Source organism: Lupinus angustifolius, unplaced genomic scaffold, assembly GCF_001865875.1.
Source record: "Lupinus angustifolius cultivar Tanjil unplaced genomic scaffold, LupAngTanjil_v1.0 Scaffold_181_56, whole genome shotgun sequence".
NCBI lineage: Eukaryota > Viridiplantae > Streptophyta > Magnoliopsida > Fabales > Fabaceae > Lupinus > Lupinus angustifolius.
In genome coordinates this window covers 16,233-41,501 of record NW_017726632.1, presented here as the reverse complement: position 1 = coordinate 41,501, position 25,269 = coordinate 16,233, and the positions used below count along the sequence as shown (strand labels likewise).

General features: G+C 30.5%; 1 protein-coding gene across 1 annotated transcript; it reads left to right on the top strand.

Moving 5' to 3' along the window:
* Positions 1-14,615: 14,615 nt before the first annotated feature.
* Positions 14,616-16,904, top strand: LOC109340496 (E3 ubiquitin-protein ligase RNF144A-like). Its single transcript, XM_019578203.1, has 2 exons — positions 14,616-15,464; positions 16,847-16,904. Exons 1-2 carry the CDS (start codon positions 14,662-14,664, stop codon positions 16,902-16,904), a joined length of 861 nt encoding a protein of 286 aa, XP_019433748.1. The 5' UTR covers positions 14,616-14,661.
* Positions 16,905-25,269: the final 8,365 nt, after the last annotated feature.

Below are 25,269 nucleotides of genomic sequence, written 5' to 3'. Positions count from 1 at the left end.
AGTAGATAAACTAGTTCTCTCGTCGTCTCCTTCAACCCTGGAATCTTTTCTCTTAAACATGCCAATAACAACCAAAACAACAATTAAATTCTACTCTACCTAAAACTAACAGTTAATCTATTATTGATAAACAATTTTTAATGCAAAAGCACACATATAAGTTTCAATTGCAGAATAATACAACTATATATATACTGTAAGAGATTGGTGTTGGAAATAACTAAATGAATAAAACAACCTTACTAAGTAGCCTTTGAAAAATAAGTTACCATAAAATAGTTGCACTACCATTGACCTTCCAATACTAAGTGGTTTCATTCATAATAAATGAAGATAATATCACATAGTAAAACAAAACACATATATTCTTCCTGTGGCCATGTTATCTCTTTTAGAACCACGAAATTAATACATGAATTTTTCTTTAAAATAAATAAAATGAAGCTTAACATACATTAATTAAAGTGACCAGACCAAATCACATACATTAATTTTTCTTTAAAATATATTCTTCGTATTAGAAATGAACATACATCAATTTAGGTATTCAAGAACGGAACAATGCTAGAATTGGACAGATCTAAAACATTTAAAAGAAATTATATGGAAAATAAGGGGACTCACAAATTTTAATTTGCAGAAGAAGGAGAAAAACGTGACATTAGGAATAAAAGATCCACAAATTACAGATATATGGAATATAATTCAAATAGGTAGTGATTTCCTCCTTTTCTTTTGTTTTTCAAAATATGTTCATTCCACAATCACCAACCGTATTACATAGAGAACTACATGATTTTGTAAACTGTGTAAGGAGGAAGAAATACCAATTATTTTTCATCTGGTGGCAGTAAAGGATAAACAAAACAAATTTATCAATTATCAAATTCAAGGAGTAGAAGAAAGAGGAAAGTTGATTACCGTGTTATCTTCTCTCTTTTCTCTACACTGCCATTATGGATCACTTACTAAGTGCATTTTTTTTTCTTCTTTCTTTTGTTCTCTCCTCCCTCAACCCATCTATTTTGTTGTTACCAATTAGGTCAAAGTTATAATTACACTATTATTTAATCTTATCTTATCAAAATATTAAAATTTAGTTTTATCACCAAGTAATTAGAATAAATGAGATAATCACAACAGAATAGCCACTAAGCCTATCTAGATAAAAAAATTAGAGATAACTAGGATAAGGATCTATTTTCGAATTAGTTGGAAATTTGTGGTGTTACACTTTCAATGGAAAAAAATGTGATTTCATGATAAATAAAATGGTAAAAGTATCATTAAATGTTATTTTTTGTTTGTTATTGTGTGACACTTGACTCTCTAGTATTGGAGAGAATCCTTACTTAGTAGAGGGTTTATGCAAGAATGGTCCAAGGTGTTATGCAATAGTGATGACAACATTAAAAGATCTTAGTTACAGTTGTGGTTAGGGTGTTAGCTAATTGTGATGGCAAACATACCCATTAGTCTGCACCTACAAAATATTTGCAAATTAAAAGCCAATATGGACATTTCCATTTGTGATTTTAGTTCACAAACCACAAGTTGGTGTAGACAAGTCTGATTGTGATTTTTTGACAAATTTTCATGCTCTACCCATTTTAAAACAGGCTAGACAAAAATGGTGAAAAGAGAAAACAAAACATACCCTATTATTACTTCTATTAATACAATTTCAGTTGGTTAACTACCAACATTGTTTCTTCTTTTATTAATTCCCCTTCGACCAATTAACAACCAAATTTGTTTCTTCTATTATTAATTCCCCTTCGATCAATTAATAAGGAACAATGCTATTTTATTCTTTAAAATCTCAACTCAGTTCCGCTCGCTTAGGATTTGCTCAACTCAAAACTTGACTCAAGTTCGATACGACTTATTTCTTTAGCTTGAGTTCGGCATAGTTAAAGTTCTGAAACTACTAAGCTCAACTTGAATCATTTCATTTGGACAACTCAAATAATTAATTCATTTAAAGAACGTTCAGTACGAGGTTATATATATGTAAATATTACAACAATAAAAAAAAATAGTGCAATGTATAATAACAGTAAACATAAAAAAATAGTTTATATATATATATGGATCTAGGTCATGAACCTAACGAGTCGAATTGTATCTATCTCAAGTTCGGCTCATTTAGTTCATTAACCAAGTTTGTGGAGCAAAATAATGAGTCGAGTTTCGAATGAATACCAAGTTTCTTTGGTTCATTGTCAGCTCTTCCTAGATCTATTAATTCCTTTCCGCCATATATTTAATACCATTCATCATAGAAATGTTATTGAATGAACGTTGTTAAACGTTAATTCTGGCATAGTGAACAACGAAATGACTATATTTATTGGTATGGTTTTGTTAAATAAAATTAGTTTCATCGGTCTATTCAGAACCATTTACACCCTAGTGGCAAGAGAGAAAAATATTTACTTATTATTTTTAACTTAATTAATTCAAAAAAATACTTTTCAAACGAGTAAAAAACTAACACAAATTTTGTGCCAAAACATATGTTCTCCTCCCATTATTATAACCTCTTGAAATAATCCAATTAATTGTCACTAATTTTTTCATACAATAAATGTATGCAATTAATTTTAATGAGCATAAATTTAATAGTCCTTCAAACATTAATAAGTTCCTAAGGATCTTGTTTATAATGGAAAAAGGAAAATTTATCTTAGAAAATAATATTTTAACCTTCCAAGATTGTTAGTAATTTCACATATTTTATATTCCTTAAATAATACACTTTGCATTTCTTAACACAACCCAAACAACTTTTCCAAGAGTAGACATATCAAAATGGTCGTTTTTGCCCGTCAAATCTCGAAAATTCGAATGACTTAAATATCATATATTAATTAATTTTTATTTAATCAAAACATTTTAGCCTAGATTGGTCATGCTATATTAAAACTGGGTTTCACGCCACTTTTATCCGGTGGGTCAGTGTTACCATTTTTATATCTTTTTAGTTTTTGTGGACCTTTCACTTGATAATACACCTTAGATGAAAATCATTTTACAACACAATGGTACTATGAATTTATAATGAAAAATAGACAGTAAATATTGGTAGTATGAACTTTAAACAAAAAATAAAGTAATTTTAATAACATAAATATTTACAAATTACAATAATGTTATAAAGTGAAACATCATATTATGCATCCTATTTTTCATAATTCTCTTTAAATCACACTACAAAAAAAGTATTAAATTAAATGGGAAGAAATATTAAACCATGTAGACTTCACTTTTCTTTTCTTAATTGTATCGTGTACATAACTGGATTTAACTTTTACAACAAAAACTTAATAAAATAATAATTTTTACAACAAAACTGAAAGATAACATAGTTGTTTACCATAGAGAACCACACACAACCAAATTCAACTCATATCAGTTCATAATATACTTAAGATATCGACAAGGAGCATACAATTGATTTTCGTACAGAAAGTAAAATATCATAATCATATATTATAATGATGGTTATATTATGAGATATAAAGTTCCTGGTGAACTTGAGTTATACTCCCATTACTATACACTAATATGACATTATTTTCAGAAAAAAATATATGTTATTATGAAATTATATATATTAAAAATAGATTAAAAAGGTTACAGTTTAAATAAACATTTGTTAATATTATATGACCTGTAACAACTCACAATCCACTTCAATCCAATTTGAGCTTGAATTTGATATACCTAAATTGTATCATGACTTTTTACTATGATCCAATTTAGCACAATATTTATGCGAGCTAACTCATATCCATCCATACAGTCCACTTTGAGATGCCTATCCTAAAATAAATATTAAACTTTCCTGTAAAATAATGTGCATCCATTAATACATTCCTATAATTAATTAATATGGAATTAAATTATTATATTAATTTATTTATTTGATATCCTTCAACAATGACATATCCATTAACACTTTCCTATAATTAATTAATTACAAAATTTTGCACCTATGGAAACAAGGTGGACCAGTAGTCAATAAGACTTTAACAGATCAAACTTACACAATAAGATATCAAGAATGAGAAAGTGACCCTCTTTACTGAAATATATTCACATTTATCTCTGATTTCAATTCCAATTTTCAAACATAACAGAGATAATGAAAAACATTTCTTTTCCTCCTTCAATAGCTGAAGTGATAGATGTTGAAACCTTTCATATCACAACATTCTCTCTCAAAGTTAAACACAAATCCACCTCCATTCTCATTGATCTCACCGACTCTGACGATGATCAAAACGACAACGTCACAATCCTCACTTCCAAGCCCCCAAACACTCCTTTTGGGAAACATTATTGATATACCTACTAAGTTGGTTCAGTTTATTGTCGGTCCTACTGAGCGCTATTGATTTCCTTCTGCCTTACATTTAATAGCATTCAACATATAAATGTTGTTGAATGAGCATTGTTAAATTCAAATTCTAACATAGTGAACAATGAAATTACCACATTTTTTGGTATGGCCTTGTTGAATTACATTAGTGTGGCTGGTCAATTCAGAACCATTAACACCGTAGTGACAGGAGAGAAAAATATGATTTATTTACTATGTTATTGACTTAATTAATTCATTATTTTATGTTTCAAATCAATAAAAAAACTAACACAAATTTTGTTCCACAAGATATTTTCTCCTCCCACTATTATAACCTCATGCAAGAATGCAATTAATTCTCACTACATTTTTTATACAATAAATATATGCAATTAATTTTAATGAGCATAAATTAAATAGTCATTCAAACATTAATATGTCCTTAAGGATATTGTCTAAAATGGAAAACATAAACTTTATCTTGAAAATAATGTTTTAACCTTCCAAGAAATATTGGAGTTAGTTTCTTACATATTTTATATTCCTTAAATAATACACTTTGCATTTGTTAACACAACACAAACAATTTTTCCTAGAGTAGACTTATCAAAATGGTTGTTTCGTTATAATAAAAAATTGATACTAAATACATATTGGTGTTATGAACTTTGATGTGATAGAGTGAAGTTTATAACATAAATATTTATAAATTACAATGACGTGATAGAGTTAAATGTTATATTATTCGCCCTATTTTTCATAATGTCCTTTTAATCACACTAGTATTAAATCAAATGAAAATAAATGTTAAACCATATAGACACCCCTTTTCATTTCTAAATTATATTGTATACTTAATTATATTTATCTTTTACAACAAAAACTTAGGAAAGAACAATAGCTTTTACAACAAAAATAAAAGGCAACATAATTGTTTACCTTTGTAACACCACACAACTAAATTCAACTATTATTTGTTCACAATGAAAGTATTAATAAGCAACATACAAGTGATCTTCGTACAGAAAGTTAAACTGATGATGGTGTATTATGATTGATGATGATTATATTATGAGATATAGAGTTCCTAGTGAACTTGGGTCTATATTACCATGACTATAAATAGACATGACATTATTTTAGATAGTTTTCAATGATTTATATAAAGTCAAGTCACAAATTATGTTTTATTAGAAAGTGAAAGTCGAGTAGGAATGATTGATTTAATAAATGATTTAGGTTAAAAATCATATAAGTGAACTTGACACCATGTCCTAACTCAAACTTGGGGTATTAAATTTATGAGTTTGGTTGAATTTGACATGAGAAATGTGTTAGAAAAGTTATGTTATATGGATTGCATGACCGCCATAACTCACAATCTGCTTAGGGCGAGTTTGAGTTGAAATTTGATATACATAAATTATACTGTAACTTTTTATTTTAATTTTTAATATATTCATATAAAATTAACAAGACAAGATGGTATGACAAGATACTAGTCCTATAGTGGAGACATCTCATCTTGACTTTGACAACATAAAGTAGCGCGATAAGGCGCAAGTTCTATAGTGGGACTACATCACCTTGCTTTAGACAACATAAAGTACCGTGACAAGGCACTCGACCTATAGTGGAACTACATTACGTCACTTTTAAAATTATTTGAAAAATCATTTAACAAGACAAGGTAATACAACAAGGCACAAAGTCTACAATGGGGTTACCTCATTTTAGACAACATAAGATAATTCATCAAAGTACTCAACCAATGGCATATTTTATATGGCTTTACACATTATTACAAATTATTTACAAATACATAATAAGATAAGGTAACACGACAAGGCACAAGGCCAATAGTTGGGTTACCTCACCTCATTTTAGACAACATAAAGTAACGCATCAAAGCACTCAGCCTGTACCATACTTTACATTGCATTTTTCAAAAAATCATATTCTTTCATCATATACACCATTTTTTTATACACTTTTATGTAAAAAAACAAAACAAATATAGAAAAAATAAATATAAAGAAACGGAAAAATAAAAATAAAAAAAAAGAATATAAAAAAGATAGTAGAAAATAGGATTTAGGATTGAGGATTTAGGGTTGAGTTTTAAAATTGATTTGGATATTTACGGTGAAATTGATTCCGGGGTTTAGGGTGAAATTGATTTGGGGATTTAGGGTGAAATTCATTTAGGGGTTTAGGTTAAAATTGATTTGGGGATTTAGGTTAAAATTGATTTAGGGGTTTAGGTTAAAATAATTTGAGGACTAGGGTTAAAATCAATCTGGGCTTTAGATCTAAATCAATTTGGGGGTTTTGAGTTAAATTAAATTGGGGTTTATGTTTAAAATCAAATTGGGGGTTTTGGGTTAAATTAAATTGGCGGTTAGGTAAATATTAAATTGGGGGATAGGTTAAAATTAAATTGGGGTTAGGTTATGGATAATCAATTTGGGGGTTAGGGAAAAATTAAATTGGGGTTTAGGGTTAGGGGTTACCATGGTGGTAATCCCTTTGCTGGATGGGGATGTCGGAACTGTTGGGCGGCTAGATGACCAGCGGCGATGGTGCCAGCAGCCCCGCCGCTGGCCACGGTGGTGGACCAAAACGGGGAGAAATACAAAATAAAAAAACAGTTGTGGAGGAAGGGTTGTGGGTGAACAGGAGCGTGAGATGTTCAAATTTGAAATTAGTTTCCAAACACAGCTACTTGACAGTACACATACATTATAATAACAAAAAGAGAATGAAACAAATGAGAAGAAAAGTATCTCTTTAGAGCTTATGGATGATGAAGAAGATGATATCCTTGTTTTAGCCTCTCCCTTTCCTCCTTATCAAGTGTTTTTTTTCTTTATAAAGTGTGCCTCTTTCTCTCTCTTTTTCTAATCCGCCTCTCCATTTGAAAAACTAGGATTCCCCACTTGGCTGGTTACTAGGGAGGAATATAAAGGGGGGAGATTAGGTCGCTTTTCCTCTATTTCAAATTTTACTCATCAACATATTTTTTTGTGAAAATCAAATTACCCCGATCAAAATTGTGTGTTTACACACGTTTTTAAATCGGTTTTGATCTTAAAAGGAAACTAGATAGAGAGTTTTTATTGAATTGGGAAATCATATCTTGAGACAGCTAACTTGATTGCTCAACAAAGAATTTTTGTTATGGGTGTAAGGGTTGAGAGTAGAATGAGGAGAAAAGACAAAGATATTGTCCCAAAATTCAAATGGTGGAAATTTGGAAGATATAAAAATAGACACTAGGTGAGTGTTGGGAGGTACAAGTGTTAAAGATATATGGGAGAAGATGGCCAAAGAAATTTGGAAGATATAAAAATAGGCACTAGGTGAGTGTCAAGGCTTTAGACGAAAGAGTAAAAAATCATGATGGTGGGACAAAAATGTCGAAGACAAAGTTAATGTATAATGTGAATGTCATAAAGCATGATTATTATGTAAAAATCCTAAAAGTTATAAAAAATAAAACAAAGCTAAGAGACGTCAATAAATTAGTGAGCGGAGGAAAAGATAGAACGTATAATGGGTACAAAAAAGAGGAATTAAATTTTAGTAGGCTTGCAAAGAATGGGAAAATGCTTATTTAAGAACAATAATGTTGAAATGTTTGGTTAGAATGAATTTTCAGAAAATCCTCAATGTCATTTCCAAAAGAACTTAGAATGACATATATTTATAAGCACATACTTATATGTGATCTTTAATCCTCAATGTCAATTCCGAAAGAACTTAGAATGACATATATTTATAAGCACATACTTATATGTGAGCTTTAATCTTGAATGTCAATTCCAAAAGAACTTAGAATGACATATATATATATATATAAGCACATACTTATATGTGAGATATTAAGGGCAAAGTAAGGTTATGGTCAAGTAATAAGAGGTCAAATATTCCAATCTTACAAATACTATCTCCTCTTCAAGAGATAAAATTGTGGATATTTATCTTCCACATGCTTTAGGAATTGAGAGCATCGTTTATCCTTAAGAAAGACTTGTGTAGAGACGTGTGTATAAAAATACAATCAGTAAAATCTTCACAACACCTTAAAAATATAATTTTCATTAAAGTTTACTCCCAAATGATGGCACTAAAAAATATAATCAAATTTGTCTCTAAATATAACGTGTTGTGTACGTCTACCTACAAGTTTTTCTCATTGCTCTTATGTGAGTCTATTTAAGTTGTCAAAGCCTTATTGGTTTCCTATCCACCCTATTTCCAATACAGAGAAGTTTTGTAATTAATAAATTAAAATTTAAAACAAGTTGATTTAGTTTAATGGGTCATACTAATTATCTTAAAGATATTAATTAAGAATTTAATGAAATACTATAAACTTTGGTATTGAAAATTATACATTATGAAAGCATCATTGTTTATAATTATTAATGGATGTCATTTACAATTGCTTGAGAGTAATGGTTGAAGAATACAAAAGGAGGAAGTTGACACTTCAAAATCAAACACATTACTTCTCTTTATGCAAAATATGTCATTATAAATTACACTGACACTCCATGAGTTTTAATGAACTTACACCAACCTTCATTTTCTTTTTTGTACCTAAACAAACCACTGACACCCCATTTATAGACATAATTACACCGACTACCCATGTAAAAGGGATAAGTGTGATCTTTTAAGCAAAAAAGTGATGATGAATGTCATTAAGTTAAACAAAATATGATGTTTTGTGGAGAAAAATCCAAATAATATAAGAGTCAATTTCTATTTATTAGTTTTAGTTCGTTACAAACTACATCAATAATTTTAAGACGATGTTTAAATCACTCTTATACTATATTGTAAAGAACCACAAATACTGAATTTTTTTTAATACAAGGGTGAAACTACAACCAGAAATTTATTAAATAGAACCAAGTTACAAAGTAGCCATTAGAAGTTCCTAAATCTGTAATTAGGAAGAAGCAACCTATTCCTATTGAATTTAGCCATAATAAAAGGGGGAGGACAATTCCACCAAGAATCTTTCCTTAAATTCACTCCAAAAGTAGCCAACTTGTCAGCACAAGCATTCCCCTCTCTAAATATGTGAGTGACATGGACTTGCATACCCATCATAAGATTTCTGCACTTGTGCATAAGGTTGCATAACTTCCAAGGAACCATCTTCATTCCCATGAAATTTCCACTACCCAAGTAGAGTCACACTCCAACCAAATAGAATGCCAACCTTTAGAGTACGCAATCTGCACAGCCAAAATTACAGCAAGGGCTTCTGCATAGAGTGAATCATATAAACTAAAGTACGAAGCAAAGCATCCCATGCAACCACCATTATCATCCATGAAAATAGCACATCCCCCTATATGCCCTGGAAATCCCTTAGTTTCATAATCAGAATTTATTTTAATCCAACCACCTGAAGGAAACTGCCAAATAACCTTAGATTTCTTAGGAGCCTTGTTGTAATTGCAATTGACATTGAAAGCTTTAAGGATGGAAAATTCAGTCAAGGAAGGCCTGACACAAAGGTTAGAAAAATTTCATGTTAAAGATGTATCCACTTTAATTTTTGCAGTGGCTTGAGCAATGGAGATTGCCATATTCTCAAATCTGGCTTTATTCCTACAGTACTAGCTAGCAAAAATAGAATTAAGAATGCAAGCAACTCAAGACCTATTTCAATTGAGGATTCCACTTGTTAGAAATTAGCAGCAGGCTTTGAATAGAAGAACTGTCCACTTTGAAGCCAATTTGGTTGCTTAACCAATTCCAAATAGCAATAGCAAAAGGGAAATTAAAGAACAAATGATAAGAAGATTCTTCACTAGCCCAACAGAGGTTGCAAATGGATCCCGGAGACATTCCTCTAGCTTTTAAATTCTCATCAGTTGGCATTTTTTTATTGTAGAGCCTCCATGTAACAAAAGATTTAGAAGGGGGAATTGAAAATTACCAAATCTGCTTGCACCAATTAGGTTGAGATTGGATATGCCTCTTTCATAGTGAGATCCCCATCATTAGAGTGGAACCAAGTCAAATTTTCATCATGAATGGCATTAGAGATGGGTGTGTTGATTATATAATTACACACTTCGGGGTGCAACCTGGCCAGCCAATACGAGATTATCCAGGAAGAATCATGAATGAAGTCAACAACCTTAGCCAATAGAAAATAAGAGATTGGATCAAGGAAACCAAGATATTCAACTAGAGGATAACCAAGCCAATTATCCAGCCAATAGTTTATGTGATTCACATTACTCAACAACCAAATGCCAATATTTTTTGATTCCTGGCTAGACAGAGGATTTTGTGTAAGTTGATATTGGTCTTGAAGCTCTACAGAATCTATTCCTGTAAAAGGTAGCCCATTCCTAAGAGGAGGAACTCATATCCCAAGCAAGTTTGGGAATAACAGCCTGATTTATAGCAATGACTATCTTAAAGCAAGACCACCCTCTTTGACAGAGCAGCAAACATTATGCCAAGCAACAATGCCTAGCTTTTTAACCTGATTATCCCCAGACCAGATGAAGTTCCTTATGCAATTATACATCCTCTTTAGCAAATTGACAGGCCAATTATAAACATGGAAGTTATAGACTATCATGCTATGGATGATAGGTTTAACAAGTTCAACTATGCCCATTATTGAAAGGCCAGACCCTTTCCATTTAGCCAATTTGTTCACAATTTTGTCTGCTACGGGCTGCAAGTGAATAGCTTTCGGTTTTTCTTTCACAAAAGGAACACCAAGATAAGTGAACGGAAAGAGACCAGCTCTAAAACCCACCCAGTTAGTGAGATTGCCAATTTTCCTAGCATTGGCTTGAGTAGAATAAAACTTGCATTTGTCTAGATTTAACCATTGCCTTGAGATTTAGCATAGTCAATAAAAAAATTCTTGAGAGCCAACAATTCTCTTTCGATGCCTCTACAGAAAATCAAGATTCCATCAGCATATAAAACATGGCTTGGAGTGTTAATCCTAGGACCATAAATTGTGCTAATTCTCCCACTTTCCAGCAACTATTATAACCTCATGAAACAATCCAATTAATTTTCTCTACTTTTGTCATACAATAAATGTATGGAATTCATTTTAATGATCATAAATGAAATAGTCCTTCAAACATTAATAACTTCGTAGGGATATTTTTTAAAATGGAAAAGGAATTGAAAATATATTTTAACCTTCCAACATTGTTAGTTTTTTACATATTTTATATCCCTTAAATAATACAATTTGCATTTGTTAACACAACCCAAACAATTTTTCCAAGAGTAGACATATCAAAATGGTCATTTTGACCAGCCAAATCCCGAAAATTCGATGGACTTGAGTATTATACTAAGTAATTTTTATTTCATTAAATGCTTTTAGATGATATTGGTCGTGCTATATTAAAACTAGGGCATACCAAATTTATCCGGGTGGGTGAGTGCTTTCGATTTTCATATCTTTTTTGTTTTTTTTGGACCTTTGACTTAGTAATAAACCAAATTGTTTTACAACATAATGGTACTATGAATTTATAATGAAAAAATATAATAAATATTGGTGTAAAGAACTCTGAACAAAAATTAGAATAAATTTTATAACATAAATATTTATAAATTACACTGATGTTATAAAGTGAAACATTCTATTATTCGTCCTATTTTTTATAATGTCCTTTTAATCACACTAGAAAAATAATATTAAATCAAATGGGAAGAAATGTTAAAACATATAGACTTCACTTTTCCTTTCTTAATTTTACTATGTACTTAATTAGATTTAACTTTTACAACAAAACTAGAAAACAGCGTAATCATTTATCATAGAGAACCTCACACAACCAAATCCAACTCGTATGAGTTCACAATGAAGGCATGGACAATGAACATACAATTGATTTTCGTACAAAAAGTAAAAAATGATGATCATATATTATGATGATGATTATATTATGAGATATAGAGTTCCTCGTGAACTTGAGTCTATACTACCATTACTATACACTAACATGACATTATTTTATATAGTTTCCAATAATTTATATATTAAAGTGAAGTCACAAATTATATTTTGTTAGGAAGTGAAAGTCCAGTAAAAATGATTGATTTAATAAATGACTTAGATTACAATCATATATGTAAACTTGACCTCATGTCCTAACTCAATATAGGGTATTAGATTTATGAGTTTGATTGAATTAGGCATAACAAATGTATTAGAAAAAATTATGTCTTAATATGAAATTATATATATACATATATATCTCAAAAACAAATTAAATAGGTTACAATTTAAATAAATATTTTTTAATATAAATATACATGAATTGTACTCCAACTATTTACCCAAAAATATTATATCCTAACTTTTGTTGTCAGATCCGGTTTAGCCCAAAATTTATGCAGACAAACACATAATCATCAGTGCAGTCCTTTTTGAGATGTCTATCTTAAACATAATGTTAAAGTTTCCATTAAAAGAATGTGCATCAATTAATACATTCCTATAATTATTTAATATAGCAATAATTGTCATAATATTAATTTATTTATTTCATATCCTTAAACAATGACACACCCACTAACACATTCATATAATTAATTAATTACAAATTATTTCACCTATGGAAACAGGGTGGACCAGTAGTCAATAAGACTTTAATAGATCAAACTTACACAGTAAGATATCAAGAATGAGAAATTAACCCTCTTTACTAAAATATATTCACATCTATCTCTCATTTCAATTCTAATTTTCAAACATCACAGAGGTAATGAAAAACCTAGGTGAGTTAGTGCTACCCTTTTTTGTTTTTTGGATGTTTAACTTAGAAATAAATATCATATTAAAAAAAATTTAGAACATATTGGTACTATAAATGTATAATAAAAATAGATAATAAATACATATTGGTGCTATGAACTTTGAACAAAAAATAGAGTAAACTTTATAACATAAATATTTATAAATTTCAATGATGTGATAGAGTGAAACATTATATTATTCATCCTATTTTTCATTATGTCCTTTTAATCACACTAGTATTAAATCAGATGAAAATAAATGTTAAACCATATAGGCACCCCTTTTCATTTGTAAATTATATTGTATACTTAATTATATTTATCTTTTACAACAAAAATTAGTAAAGAACAATAGCTTTTACAACAAAACTAAAAGGCCACATAATTGTTTACCATAGTAACCCCACACAACTAAATTCAACTCTTATTTGTTCATAATGAAAGTATTAATAATGAACATACAAGTGATCTTCTTACAGTCAGTAAAATTGATGATGATGTATTATGATTGAAGATGATTATATTATGAGATATAGAGTTTCTCGTAAACTTGAGTCTATATTACCATGACTATAAATAGACATGAAATTAGTTTTGATAGTTTTCAATGATTTATATAAAGTGAAGTCACAAATTATGTTTTATTAGAAAGTGAAAGTCGAGTAGGAATGATTGATTTAACAAATGATTTAGGTTAAAAATCATATAAGTGAACCTGACATTATGTCCTAACTCAAACATGGGGTATTAAATTTATGAGTTTGGTTGAATTTCACAAGACAAATTTGTTAGAAAAGTTATATGTTATATGGATTTCTTGACTGCCACAACTCACAATCCGCTTAGGGCAAGTTTGACCTACAATTTGATATATATAAATTATTCTGTAACTTTTTATTCTCGTCCAGTTTAGAAGAAACTTTATACGGACTAACCTATATTCATCTATACAATCCATTTTGAATTGACTATCCTAAAATATATATTAATGTTTCCATTAAAAGAAAGTGCATCCTTTAATACATTCCTATAATTAATTAATATAGCAATAAATGATATATTATTAATTTATTTATTTCATATGCTAAAACAATTCATATAAATAATATAAATAAGTTATACCATAACTTTTTATTCTCATCTAGTTTAGCCCGAACTTTATGTCGACTAACTCATATCCATCAATGTAGTCCTTTATGTGATGTCTATCGTACACCAAATGTTAAAGTTTCCATTAAAAGAATATGCATCCATTAATACATTCTTATAATTAATTAATATAGAAATAAATATTATAATTAATTAAATAATTACAAAATTTTGCATGAACGGAAACAAGGTCGACTAGTAGTCAATAAGACTTTAACAATTCAAACCTACACAGTAAGATGCCAAGAATGAGAAAGTGACCATCTTTACTAAAATATATTCAAATCAATCTCTCATTTCAATTCCAATTTTCAAACAAAACAGAGATAATGAAAAACCTTTTTTTTCCTCCTTCAACAGTTGAAGTGATAGATGTTGAAACCTTTAATATCACAACATTCTCGCTCAAAGGTAAACACAAATCCACCGCCATTCGCATTGATCTCTCTGACTCCGACGATGATCAAAATGACGACGTCCGAATCCTCACTTCCAACCCCCCAAACACTCCTTTTGGGAAACATAAAAAGATCTCCGAAATTGGAGAATCTTCGAATTCGAATAATAATAATACTATCACTCCTTTCATATGTTATATTTGTACTGAAACCAAAACAATAAACGATGCATTATGTATCCATTATTGCTCTCACTCTTACTGCACTGTCTGTGTAGTAATGTATGTGGAATCTAAGTTTCAAGAGAACGTTGTTAAAATTCACTGTCCTCAACCTGAATGTGAAGTTGAGGTATTGGAGCTTCAATGTTGTCGTGGAATTCTTCCTAAGGAAGTGTTTGATCGTCTGGGAGATGCTTTGTGTGAGACTATGATTCTAGAGAATGAGAAATTCTATTGTCCTTATCAGGATTGCTTAGCATTTAAGGTTAACTATGGTGGAGAATTGGTGAAGGAATCTGAGTGCCCTAATTGTAGGAGATTGTTTTATGCGCAATGTAAGGTTTCATGGCATGATGGGATTGAGTGTGATGATTTTCAGAAATTGAATAAGGATGAGAGAGAAAAGGAAGATATCATGTTTATGCAGCTTGCGAATAATAACAAGTGGATGAGATGTCCAAAGTGCAGGATTTTCGTTGAGAAATCTCATGGATGCATGTACTTGAAGTGCAGGTTAGCTTTTTTTAATATTATTCAAAACTGATTTACTACATTGGAGGCTGCAAGTATAGCTATATGGGTCACAATTACTTGTAGTTTTAAAATTTTCTAAGGTTATAAATTTGTGCTCATGTCTGCCGTTACAAACACCTATATGTTAGGATTTTGGAAGTTATTGAATCTGTCTCATGGTCATAATTGTAGTGGCATCAATCACATTTACCTTTAATTGTCTAAAGCATCAAGGTTTTATGATTTTATGGGGTTTTAAATTTGGATCCATGACAATTATAGACATCAATATGTTCGGGTTTTGAAAGTCGTCGAATCCTTATCGTCACCGCAATTATAGTTACTTGAGTCATCATTTTCCTTTGTCCAAAACGTCAAGGCTTTGAGCTTTTCTGAAAACATGACCATATCCGCTATTTAAAACCTTGTTGATTCCCATCATTCGAGTCTAGTTAATAGAAAGATAAGCATAGGTAGAGATTTACCTTTGAAATAGGTTTCTAGTTAACATATGGACTGTTTAAGAGGTATACACAATAGGTCTGCAACAATTTCTAGAAGATACCTACAATGGCAGATGAATCAAACTCTACCCTCTTCTCTTATTTTACAACAGATCACATTGTTGTCCATAACTCTTCCAACGCTCGAATTTTACTATCTGTCGTGCATTTGTTTGTGCAAATAATGACTTTAATTTGTCTCGTATTGTCATAGTCCTGGTCATTTTGGATTGAAGTATCATCACATCCATTGCAATCTAGACATTGAATGTAGCATCGTGCCTTGTACTTTAAGAGTATCAGTTTTGAAGGAAACATAAAAGATGACCAAGTTTGTCAAGTTTTACATGGTTGTCCAATTTAATTAAATACATATTTTAAGTGGTTTCTAAAAACATAGATTCAGGGTTTAAAATTTTCTTTCAAAACATTTGAACTAGATTGTTTTAGGTTTCACAATTTTTAGCTTCATAGTAATCCCCAACATCTTTCTGGTTAGTATTTAATAAGATTTTTTTTAAGCAAAAGATGCAATAGCACTCCCCATATATTAATGGAAAGGCTTCGATTACTTGGATATAAATTAGTTGCTCATTTCTTTTTTATACTTCAGAAAATCCATTTTACTGTTGCTCCTTGCATTTAATAGAATACTTGTTTTCTCTGATAAGCAATCATTTCATCACACTTATAACTTTGAGTGTTCACAGTTATCTCATTATAGAGAATTTTCTAAAGCATGAGATTACCTACATATGATTCATGTCTAATTACCCAGATGTTACGAGAGCAATGGGTAATTAGTGGATTCATTTCAATGTTGCACTTAACTATGTAATAAGAAAACATATATAAAGTAACTTATATTGTGGATTGCAGGTGTGGACATGCCTTCTGTTACAACTGTGGAGTTGTTTCCAAAAATAATTTCCATTAACGCTGAAGACTCTTGAACAATAATAGAGGGGGTTTAAGTCTATGACCTTTAGTATATGCTTACATGTTTCTTATTATTTACATATTAAAACAACTCAGCTATTATGTGTGTATGGAACCAGAATCTGCTAGAGAGGGAAGTTCTATGTTTTATTCTTACTTTTAAAAGTAAAAGTGTCATCTTGCATTAAAAATAAGTACATAAGTGTCGTGATAATCTGCATTTTCTTTGGGTTTTCAGTACTTTCCTCCCTAGCACTGGAGAGGATACCTGCTTCTTTAGTTGAAATGTGAGTCAAATTTATGAAATATAATATGCAAAATGGCAGGAGAAAAATGGACCACCATCAAGATCACATCCATCTCAATTTCCCTAACACCATCCCCTTAACAAGTGCCCAATCTGTCATTAACACACACTATCATTGCCACTAGAGCTGACACTATTAGTGGTGTGCGACATGCGTGGTGCTCAGAACCCATAATTCATAAAATGTCAAAAATATTTTTTTCCATATATGAGTACTTTTTTCTCAACGGGGCAAGTATTCTATTGTTTTTTTATTTTCTGAATTTATTGCATAATCAATTTATTATTAGTCTACGAATAAGTTTATTAAATATTTTGTTACTTTTCATGACCATTGTTTTATATTATTATATTGTTGATATATAATTGAAAGAAGATTTCGACTTGAGGTAGGCAAAATGTGAGACCTTTTACTGATTATTTAGAAGTTGGATACAAAATATTGCACTAAGTGTATTTTACATTCTTGTATCAAATTCTTTTGATATACAATGAACAATTATTTTTAATTCTTATTTTGCTCTTACAATTTGTTTTGGTTCCTCAAGTTTATTCAACCTTTAACATACAAATTTCGCATAGTTAATTTTTTATATGCGAAGGGCCTAATTTTTTCCAAAACATTAGATCTACAAAATGCCAAAATTGGCCTTGATTTCCTCGATTGTAATTACCATGAGCACTACCCATCATGTTGTTTGTTTCTCCTCATACTTTTAATGACAAAAATGTGATTTCATGATAAATAAAATGATAAAAGTATCATTACATGTTATTTTTTGTTTGTTATTATGTGATACTTGCCTCTATAGTATTGGAGAGAATCCTTACTTAGTAGAGGGTTTATGCAAGAATGGTCCAAGGTGTTATGCAATAGTGATGACAACATTAAAAGATCTTAGTTACATTTGTGGTTAGGGTGTTAGTGAATAGCGATGGCAAACATACCCATTAGTCTGCACCTACAAATATTTGCAAATTAAAAGCCAATATGGAAATGTCCATTTGTGATTTTAGTTCACAAACATAAAGTTGGTGTAGACAAGCCCGAGTGTGATTTTTTGACAAATTTTCATGCTCTACCCATTTTAAAACAGGCTAGACAAATATGTTGAAAAGAGAAAACTAAACATACCCTATAATTACTTCTGTTATTACTTAGTTTCATTTGGTTAACAATCAATATTGTTTCTTCTATTATTAATTCCCCTTCGACCAATTAATAAGGAACAATGTTGTGTTATTCTTTGAAATCTCAACTCAGTTCTGCTTGGCTAGGATTTGCTCAACTCAAAACTTGACTCGAGTTCCATACGAGTTATTTTTTAGCTTGAGTTCGGCTCAGTTAAAGTTCTCAAAATATTCAGCTCAACTTAAATTGGTTCATTTGGACAACTCAAATAATTAATTCATTTAAAGAACATTCAGCACAAGGTTATATATATGTAAATATTACAACAATGAACATAAAAAATAATGCAATGTATAATAATAGTAAACATAAAAAATTAGTTTATATATATATGGATCTAGCTCATGAACCTAACGAGTCGAACTGTATCTATCTCAAGTGCAGCTCATTTGGTTCATTAACCAAGCTTGTCGAGCAAAATAATGAGTCGAGTTTTGAACGAATACCGAGTTGGTTCAGTTCATTGTCAGCTCTTCCTAGAACTAGTATTTCATTTCCGCCATATATTTAATAGCGTTCAACATACAAATGTTATTGAATGAACATTGTTAAATGTTAATTCTGGCATAGTCAACAATGAAATGACCATATTTATTGGTATGGTTTTGTTAAATTAAATTAGTTTCAGTGGTCTATCTCTCTTTTCTTATGTTACATGGGCCCTGAAACCAAAACCCTAAACGACGAGTTTCGTGTCCATAATTGCTCTCTCTCTTATTGCACTGTCTGTGTAGTAATGTATGTTGAATCCAAGCTCCAAGAGAACATTGTTAAAATTCGATGCCCTCAACCTGAATGTGAAGTTGGGATATTGGAGCTTCAACGTTGTCGTGGAATTCTTCCTAAGGAAGTATTTGATTGTTGGGGTGATGCTTTGTGTGAGCCTATGATTATTGAAAATGAGAAATTATGTTTTCCTTATGACGATTGCTTTGCACTTATGGTTAACGATGGTGGAGAGTTGGTGAAGCAATCTGAGTGCCCTAATTGTAGGAGATTGTTCGGTGCGTAGTGTAGGGTTTTGTGGCATGATGAGATTAAGTGTGAGGAGTTTCAGAAACTAAATAAGGATGAGAGAGAAAAGGAAGATATCATGTTGATGTAGTTTGCATATAATAACAAGTGGATGATATGTCCAAAGTGCAGGATCTCTGTTGAGAAATCTCATGGATGCATGTACTTGAAATGCAGGTTAGCTTTTTTTTAATAATGTTCAAAAGTGATTTACTATATAGGAGGCCGCAATTATAGTAGTATGGTTCACAATTACTAATTGATGTTATAAATTGGGACCCATGTCTGTCATTGCAGACACCTATGTTAGGATTTTGGAAGTCATTGAATCTGTATCGTGGTCATAATTGTAGTTGCATCAGTCACGTTTACCTTTAATTTTCTAATGCATTAAGGTTTTGTGAGTTTCCGAGGTTTTAAATTTGGATCCATGACCGTTATAGACGTCAATATGTTCGGGTTTTGAAAGTCGTCGAATTAGTATCATGATCACAATTGTAGTTGCTTGAACCATCACTTTCCCTTGTCCAAAACATCAAGGCTTTGAGCGTTTCTGAAAACATGACCACGTTCGCTATTTAAAACCTTGTTGATTCCCATCGTTTGAGTCTTGTTAATTGAAAGATAAGCATTGGGAGGGCTTTACCTTTTAAAAAGGTTTCTACTTAGTATATAGACTATTTAAGAGGTATACACAATAAGTCTGCAACAATTTCTAGAAGATACCTATAATGGCAAATGAATCAAACTCTTCCATCTTCTCTTATTTCACAATAGAGCATATTGGTGTCCATAACTCTTCCAACTCTTCGATTTGACTATCCATTGTGGATTTTTTATGCAAATCATGACTTTAATTTGTCTCATTTATCATATCCCTGATCATTTTGGATTGGAGTATCATTGCATCCATTGCAATCTAGATATTGAATGTTGCATTGTGCCTTGTATTTTGAGAGTATCAGCTTTGAAGGAATCCTAAAAGATGACCAAGTTTGTCAAGTTTTTATATGGTTGTCGAATTTATTTCAAGACATCTTTTAAGTACTTTCCACAAACATAGATTCAGGGCTTAAAATTTTCTTTAAAAACATTTGAACTGGTTTGTTTTAGGTTTCACAATTTTTAGCTTAATTGTTATCTCCAGCGTCTTTCTGATTAGTGGTTAACATGATAAATTAGTTGCTCATTTCTTTTTTATACTTTAGGAAACTCCATTTTAATGTTGCTCCTTGCATCTAATAGAATAATTGTTTTCTCTGATAAAAAATCATTTCATCACACTTATATTATAATCTTGTTCAGTGTTCATACTTCATAGTAATCACATTATAGAAAATTTTCTAAAGCATGAGATTCTACATATGATTCAAGTCTAATTACCCAGATGTTGGATTCATGTCAATGTTGCAATTAACTTTGTAATAAGAAAACTTGTATGAAGTAACTCTATTGTTGATTGTAGGTGTGGACATGCCTTTTGTTACAAATGTGGAGGTCTTTCCAAAAAAATTCAGTTTTGCTACAACTGTGAATGTTTAAACATATGACATTCATTGTTTGTTTAGATGTTTCATATTATTTACCTATTTTAAACAACTCAGCTATTATGTATATATGATTCCTATGACATTGGTTAAAATGTGAGTTAGATTTATGAAATACTTTATGGAAAATGGCGGGGAAAAATGGACTTTTCTTGTGTTTAGAAATTGGGGCTGAAGATGAAGAAACCTAATGCATGTTTGAGGTTCCAGAGCCGGTGATATATGGCCTTATAAAAAATTGAAGGTGCAGATTTTAAATTATTGTTAAATAAAAAATATAAACCATGAAATCGTTCTTGACCTCACATTGTATATTGGGTTGTATAGTATTGAAGAGGATCCAAGTAGAACGTTATCATGTTTTTATCTCTATTTTTTATCATTTCAACATAAAACATTTTAAGCAAAATGTTATCTGAAATGATTATTTATTCATTTTCAAAATAGTAGAGAACACATATCACGACAACCATAAAATACATTTTTTATCGGCAAAAGAAAACTTTTATTCGAAAAAAATAAGAGTTACAAGAGAGAAAGAAGAAAAAACTCAACAAATATAGTTACAATGCAATATTTAGACAAACTCGAGGGATAACAATCCAGTCAGAATAGAGAATTGAGTTTATCCCTCCTGGCCATTGATCCAAAGCCAAGATTTCACCATTGCTAATTCCATAATCTGTAGAAGAGATTGCTTAACTGAACCTTGACTAAACGACGACATGACTATCAAAATCATTCTCATTACTTTCCACCATCACGACCATCTCATTGACTATAACATCCATCTCAATTGCCCCAACACCATCACCTCCACCAGTGCCCAATTTGCCACCAACACATATTACCATTATATTGCCACTAGAGATGACCGTATAGGAGGTGTGCATCATGTGTGGTGTGCCGTACTCATAATTAATGAAGTTCAAAAATATATTTTAACTATAAGAGTACTTTTTTATCCATTGGGACAAGTTTTCTATGATTTTTTTATTCTTTTCTAATTTTTTGTGCGATTAATTATTACTAGTTTATGTATAAATTCTTTACAGATTTCTTGGTTGTAATAATCATTGTTTTATATTATCATATTATCCAATAGGAACGCCTGCGGGCAAACATGTGACGCAAAACGAGCAAAAAGAATAAAATTGTGTGTCTTCCCCACACAAAAAATGCAGGCAAGTGTTAACCGACAAATTAGTATAGAAATAAGCAAATAGTGTCATAAATAAGTATAGAAAAATATTGTCCAATCCACAAGGACATGGTGGATATTAGCCTCTCAACTAACAATTGTTATTCTAAACTACTTTCAAAAGGGTTTTGGATGGACGATTACACTATAATTGAAAAACGAGTTATAATACTTTGATAAAAGATGTTGGGATCGAATTTCCTACTCATTATCAGTAAACACATAAATCAACAACACTAATGCACTTACAAATGATTCTTCTACACAAATGATCTCAAAAGTACTAAAAGCTAATGTCTTAGTCAATTTAGTAGCTTATGCAATAAATCTTTATTTCTAATAACTTTACACACAAGATGAAAAAATTAACATATGAATGTATGTTTAGTTTCTTAAAACTTTTATTCTAAAAGAATATTATTTTTGGAGAAACTTAAAATCCTAACTTCTGACGAAATCATCAATGGTAAAAAATGAGATAAAATCCAATACTTTTTGAATCAAATTTAAATATTGAACTTTTACAAATAACTAATATTGTCCTTGATTGAAAACATGTTTTCCTTCCTATTCTTCTGTTCTACGTAGCAAGACATTTATCTTCCTTATAGTGGCTATTATTATGGATGTTGTGAAAACTAGGAAAAATTGTGTTATAGCACACCACCTCTTTTCACCTCACAACATGTAGCAGCACTAAAAGTGACCACTATCCTTGTGTTATTCATGTTTATGATTGTATTGTGTAATAATCTCTAATGCCTTTATGCTTATATGTTCCTCTATAATGCTTTTTTTTCCCAACAAAACAAGAAATCCTATTATCATGAAAAAAATATAATAAACATTTTTGTTAAGAACTTTGAACAAAAAAATAGAATAAAATTTATAACATAAATATTTATAAATTACAATGATATTATAAAGTGAAGCCTTATATTACTCGTCCTATTTTTTATAATGTCCTTTTAATCACACAAGAAAAATAGTATTAAATCAAATGGGCAGAAATGTTAAAACATATAGACTTCACTTTTCCTTTCTTATTTTCACTATGTACTTAATTAGATTTAACTTTTACAACAAAAACTTAATAAAGAACAATAACTTTTAAAACAAAACAAGAAAACAACATAATTATTTACCATAAAGAACCTCACATAACCAAATCCAACTCGTGTGAGTTCACAATGAGAGTATTGACAATGAGCATACTATTGATTTTCGTACAGAAAGTAAAAAATGATGATCATAAATTATGATGATGATTATATTATGAGATATAGAATTGCTCGTGAACTTCAGTCTATACTACCATTACTATACACTGAGATGACATTGTTTTTTATAGTTTCCAACAATTTATATATTAAAATGAAATCACAAATTATATTTTGTTAGGAAGTGAAAGTCCAATAAAAATGATTGATTTAATAAATGATTTAGATTAAAAATCATATATGTGAGCTTGACATCATGTCCTAACTGAAATATAGGATATTAGATTTATGAGTTTGATTGAATTAGGCATAACAAATGTATTAGAAAAAATTATGTGTTAATATAAAATTATATATATATCATTAAAACATATTTAATAGGTTAAAATTTAAATAAATACTTTTTAATATCACATGGGTTGCTTAGCCGCCACAATCCAAAATTTGCTTAGTGTGAGTTTGAGCTACAATTTAATATACATAAATCATACTTCAACAATGTACCCAAAAAAATTATACCCTAACTATTTTGTTCAGATCCGGTTTAGCCCAAAATTTATGCGGACTAACACATATTCATCAGTGTAGTCCTTTTTGAGATGTCTATCATAAACCAAAGGCTAAAGTTTCCATTAAAAGAATGGCATTCATTAATACATTCCTATAATTATTTAATATAGCAATAAATGTTATAATATTAATTTATTTATTTCATATCCTTAAACAATGACACACCCATTATAACATTCCTATAATTATTTAATTACAAAATTTGCACCTATGGAAAAAAGGTGGACCAATAGTCAATAAGACTTTAACATATCAAACTTACACAGTAACCCTCTTTATTGAAATATTTTCACATCTCTCTCTCATTTCAATTCTAATTTTCAAAGATAAGGAAAAACCTTTTTTTTCCTCCTTCAATAGCTGAAGTGATAGATATTGAAACCTTTCATATCACACCATTATCTCTCAAAGGTCAACACAAATCCACCGCCATTCTCTTTGATCTCTTCGACTCCGACGATGATCCAAATGACGACGTCACAATCCTCACTTCCAAGCCCCCAAACACTCCTTTTGGGAAACGTAAAAGTAATAATAATACTATCACTCCTTTCATAAGTCATATTTATACTGAAACCAAAACCATAAACGACGCATTTCGTATCCATTATTGCTCTCACTTTTACTGCACTGTCTGTGTAGTAATGTATGTGGAATCTAAGCTTCAAGAGAACGTTGTTAAAATTCGCTACCCTCAACCTGAATGTGAATTTGGGCTATTGGAGCTTGAACGTTGTCGTGGAATTCTTCCTAAGGAAGTGTTTGATCGCTGGGCAGATGCTTTGTGTGAGGCTATTATTCTAGAGAATGAGAAATTCTATTGTCCTTATAAGGATTGCTCTCGCTTATGGTTAACAATAGTGGAGAGTTGGTGAAGGAATCTGAGTGCCCTGATTGTAGGAGATTGTTCTTTGCGCAGTGTAAGGTTTCGTGGCATGATGGGATTGAGTGTGATGATTTTCAGAAACTAAATAAGGATGAGAGAGTAAAGGAAGATATCTTGTTTAAGAAGCTTGTGAATAATAACAAGTGGATGAGATGTTCAAAGTACATGATGTTTTTAGAGAAATCTCATGGATGCATGTACTTGAAATGCAGGTTAGCTTATTTTTTTAATATTATTCAAAACTGATTTACTACATTGGAGGCTGCAATTATAGCTACATGGGTCATAATTACTTGTAGTTTTAAAATTTTCCGAGGTTATAAATGTGGGCTCATGTCAAACACCTATTTTCTAGGATTTTAGAAGTCATTGAATCCATATCATGGTCATAATTGTAGTTGCATCAATCACATTTACCTTTAATTG